This window comes from Eucalyptus grandis, chromosome 5, assembly GCF_016545825.1.
Source record: "Eucalyptus grandis isolate ANBG69807.140 chromosome 5, ASM1654582v1, whole genome shotgun sequence".
NCBI classification, from domain to species: domain Eukaryota; kingdom Viridiplantae; phylum Streptophyta; class Magnoliopsida; order Myrtales; family Myrtaceae; genus Eucalyptus; species Eucalyptus grandis.
Window position 1 is genome coordinate 2,662,579 of NC_052616.1, and position 4,446 is coordinate 2,667,024.

General features: G+C 40.6%; 1 protein-coding gene across 1 annotated transcript; it reads left to right on the forward strand.

The window, feature by feature from the left end:
* The first annotated feature begins 1,456 nt into the window (after positions 1-1,456).
* On the forward strand, positions 1,457-3,800 carry LOC104443531 (transcription factor MYB41). Its single transcript, XM_010056995.3, has 3 exons — positions 1,457-1,812; positions 2,383-3,085; positions 3,385-3,800. The coding sequence occupies exons 1-2, from the start codon at positions 1,538-1,540 to the stop codon at positions 3,083-3,085; spliced, it is 978 nt and encodes a 325-aa protein (XP_010055297.1). The 5' UTR covers positions 1,457-1,537; the 3' UTR covers positions 3,385-3,800.
* Positions 3,801-4,446: the final 646 nt, after the last annotated feature.

The window sequence follows — 4,446 nt, forward strand, 5'->3', positions numbered from 1 at the left end:
CCTACCCTATAAAAATAATTAAATTATGGAAATTTTAATGAGAAATGATTGCTTTATATATATATATATATATATATATATATTTTGGTAACCAAGGAACCACTGGAGACTCCCTTTCGCTTACGGTATTCAGGGTCACATCGCCCTCCAATGCCCAGTGGTACCATTGAACGTCATCGCAAGCTACTATTTAGATGTAAAACCTCGGGAAAGCTGGCCTAGTAAACTATCCCTGAGACTCTCACTTAAGTCGCAAGTATCCGGAGATTCGAACTCGTTCCCTCGGCGATGAGGTAGTAAAGCCCAACCATCACGGCTATTTACGGGTAGATATTGCTTTATATATTTTGATAAAGAAATTTATGAGGTTTCATGTTTCATATTTCAATTTTCATGTTCTTGTGTGCATGTGTATATTATGAGCTAAGTTCACAACCTTAAGTTTGCATGCTCCATTCTGTTGAAAGTATACCATCTAGGTGGTGATCGAAGAATTCGCAAGAAACTACTTTCTTATGATCCAATCATGAGAAATTACGCTGAAATCTTTTCATAAGTTCGAGCCTGAGGAGGAATAACAACTAATGTGAAACGTTGAAGACAAGTGAAAATGATCTTTGTGTGTGTGCACAAACTACTTGAACTCTTCATCTCTTAGGCCTTTTTGACTCTACTTGAAAAGGAAAAAATATGAAGTCCACCCATCGAGAGAACAGCGATACTTCTCCCTTGAAATCTTAGAAGAGACAATCTAGAAATATCACCTCGTTATTTCAAGATCGAGATTCCGTATATGAGCAGCATTTTCTAACTAATCCTTGAAGTTTATGTGTCATCCACAGTTGTTGGACCTAAAAGCCAAATGACATCATAAACCCCCTTTGGCACGACAATCTGTTCACTCAACATCATTATTCTATTAGGGCTTTTTTGTTTAATGAAAAGCAGCATTATATTGACATTTACTTTAATCCGCAATACAAATGCACGCAAAAATGAGGCAAATACTATATTGTAAGAATAAGTCAACCATTTTATATGTAAACACTGAGTTAAGATCAGAAGAAGTTAATGAGAATAATGAAATTTATGTATCTTGCCGATTATCATGAGCGGTCTCTCATCACTATGTGATCGGAGATAGACCTTGATTTGTAATTTGAAAAATTAATAAAGGAAAGTGCTTGAGGGTTACAATGCTTCACGGTGAGATTGCGATGTGTCTTGGCAAGGACACCCTAAAATTCACACAGAACCTAACATTCATATTTCCTCACTCGATGCCTCCCTTCTTCGGGAGAGTTCAAACTGAGTTTCTTTTACGGTAAGTGAAAATTATATAAAAATCCACATGACTTATGTCATGACGACCTCGAGCTGTCTCTACTAACGTTGGCCATGCAATTATAAAAGCCCATGGCCGTACCTCAGAAGTTTCCAAATCATATATACTCTCTATCCATAAAAACATCCCTCACAGTGGTGCTCTCGTCTTTGGTTCGCTTCCCTAAATTGAACCCCCCCTCCAAGCGCAAAAATGGTTCGATCTCCATGTTGCTCCGGTGACCACGAGGCGGAGGGGTTGAAGAAAGGGCCGTGGAGCGCCGAGGAAGACGCAAAGCTGAGCGAGTACATAGAGAAGGAAGGGCACGGGAGATGGAGTGACCTCCCCAAGAAAGCAGGCCTCAACAGGTGCGGCAAGAGTTGCAGGTTGAGGTGGATCAATTACCTGAGGCCGGACATCAAGAGAGGCAACTTCTCTGATGAAGAAGAGGCCATGATCATCAACTTCCACTCTCTTTACGGAAACAAGTGAGTAGCCTAGCTCTTTCCTTTCTTTGACCCAATTTCTTGTCTGCTTTGGTTGATCAAACAAGTAAGAATCCAAGCAACTTTTTTTGAATTTTACTGGCTCGAGCAAAAGCATGTCATGCCAGAATTCAGATACTGTAGCTTTTTTGGACGCTTGCATTCTGTCACTGTGGAGTTTCGAAACGGCACGAATAGATCCATAGATAATTCATTCATTTTAGATACTCTTGTTAATTCAATCGGTCGTTACCATATTAACATGGATTTTTGCCCATTGATGATGACCGGAGTAAAGATTAGCCCTTGGCACGAGAAAAAACTAAGGACGAATTGTCAATCTACTAACGTTATTGTTAAAATTAATTGAGTCAACATATGTTTGAATATCGATAGTACATATTTACACTCTAGAATTGGCAAAAGTGAAATTAATAGGGTGGGCATACATACACATCGCATCTTGAGTGCATCTTGTGAAATTCCTAAGGACCATAATTGCTTGAGCTTGCTAAAGGATCAAACCATTAATCATTTGCCTTCTTTCTTTTCTTCACTTTTTTTGTATCACAGGTGGTCGAAGATTGCGACCCATCTCCAGGGGAGGACAGACAACGAAATCAAGAACCATTGGAACACCCGGATGAAGAAGAAACTACTCCGGATGGGCATCGACCCGAACACCCACAAGCCAAGAACTGATCATCTCAACCAAGCGATGAACCTTTCGCAGTTGCTAGGCACTGGTGGGGGACCGCACTTGGGCAGCCCACCGCTGAGCTCTCTGGAGAACGCCATCGCAAATGCCGCTGAGCTAGCCAAGCTACAACTGCAGAGCTTGCTAGTGCAAATCATAGGCACAAGCAACCCACCTCCAATCATGGACCATGGCAGCACCAATAATAGTCTACTGGGAATTCCAAATTACGATAATCACCATCTGGGTGTTCTAGGGTTTGCTCCACCCATGCAGCACCAAGCAGTGAACCATTCATCACCATGGCCAAGTTATGGAGGTGGGTTTGGAGTTATTAGGGGAGATGATAATGGTGGGTTGTGCGGCGATGCATGCATGATTCAACCAGAAAATCCACTTCCTCAATTGGTCTCAGCCTCTCCTGAGGGTTCTACAGTAAAGAACCAATTTGAAAGCGAGAGCCTTCCAATTTGTAGCGATTGGCCTACACAATCTCAAGCCCTCACATTTGTCGAGGACTGGGAGAAGTTGCTTGAAGAAGACACAAGTGCCTCCTTCTTGAGAGAGATCCTGCAATAGGTACGCTTTCGTTTGATTTTTCAACTCCTCATTTCAACATCGAATTAGCTACACCACGACTAAAAAAGAGGAATTACATCATCTTCTTATCTAACTTATGCGCGACTCCATCAAACCCCATAGTGGCCAATTAATCATTGAGAACTAGAAAGAGCAAGTTCTAGAAAATATCTATTCTTCCAAGATATGTGACCTGTTGACATTATGTATATTTCCTCATTTTTTTTGTTTACTTAGCTCTCTTTTGGTCAGTTTTTTTCTCAATATTTAAGTAGGATGTATTTTTCTCGTTTGTACAGCCGAAGACCATGTTCGTCCCTCACTGGAACTGTGCAAAATCAAAGTCGAGCCCATCTCCATACGGATTTACGAGCATCGCATGGAGAACTAGCGAAGCAAAATTCATCATCTTTTCTGGGTTTGCACAGTGGTCTATTCCTGTTCACTATTCACGTGTTGATAATTCTTAATAACTAGCGAAACTTATATTGTTGTGATGTTTTCAATGATGTGGAAAGTGAAAAGAAGGAAGAAGCCATGCGTAGAACCATGTAAACTTTCTGTTCATATGCTGTTGTATCAAATATAGACACACACATACACACCTGCAGCTTTTGTTCTTTTCCCTGTAAGATCATTTGTGTAAGTATAAAATGTGCACGAATAATGTTTCCTTCTTTGGAAGAAATAATATTTGATGGGTGACACTTTTTCATTTGACTAATTTCCCAGCCCTGGTCATCACGCTGTTACCGACACGTTGAATTTCTTGAAATCCTTCTTCTCTCTCTCTATCTCTCACACGTAACATCTAATCATTTATATTAACAAAAACAAAGGGTTTAGGTGTTTTGCTGTAGAGTTAATGATATGTTATAGCATAAGTGGTCGCATCTGCTCAAAAGTCTCCCCAAGACAGATCACATTAGGTCCAACATCGCACGCAACGAGCATAAGCCGATTGACTACTGTTTGCAAAAATCCTTAACTAACCAGACAACCTAATTTCCAGTGTGCCGTTTCACTGGCCCGATGTCTCTGTCGGGAAACTACATAATTAGGTGGATTTAGGAATTTAGGAGCTTGTCCTCATGTGCTTGTCCTCATCTGATATTAACACACGTAATTAAGGGTTTCCTAGGACGGCTCTACTTAGAACGAGGACCTATTTTTAGGAGGGAAAGAAGCAGAGAGAGAGAGAGAGAGAGACCTTCTTGATGCTTCCATCTATTTCATGCTCCTAAGCTGGATTCCTAGCAAATTAGTTGAGTCCTTATCAATAATGATGCATGATTGTGGGTCTAGATTTGACTTGTGCAAATCATGTATATTGACTTTAACTCACCGTTGAAAAGCACAAT

Bases quoted from the DNA above. Each gene is read 5' to 3' on its own strand.
- LOC104443531 (XM_010056995.3), top strand. From the start codon at position 1,538: ATGGTTCGATCTCCATGTTGCTCCGGTGACCACGAGGCGGAGGGGTTG. The intron at 1,813-2,382 runs GTGAGTAGCCTA...TTTGTATCACAG, and splicing joins CACTCTCTTTACGGAAACAA to GTGGTCGAAGATTGCGACCC.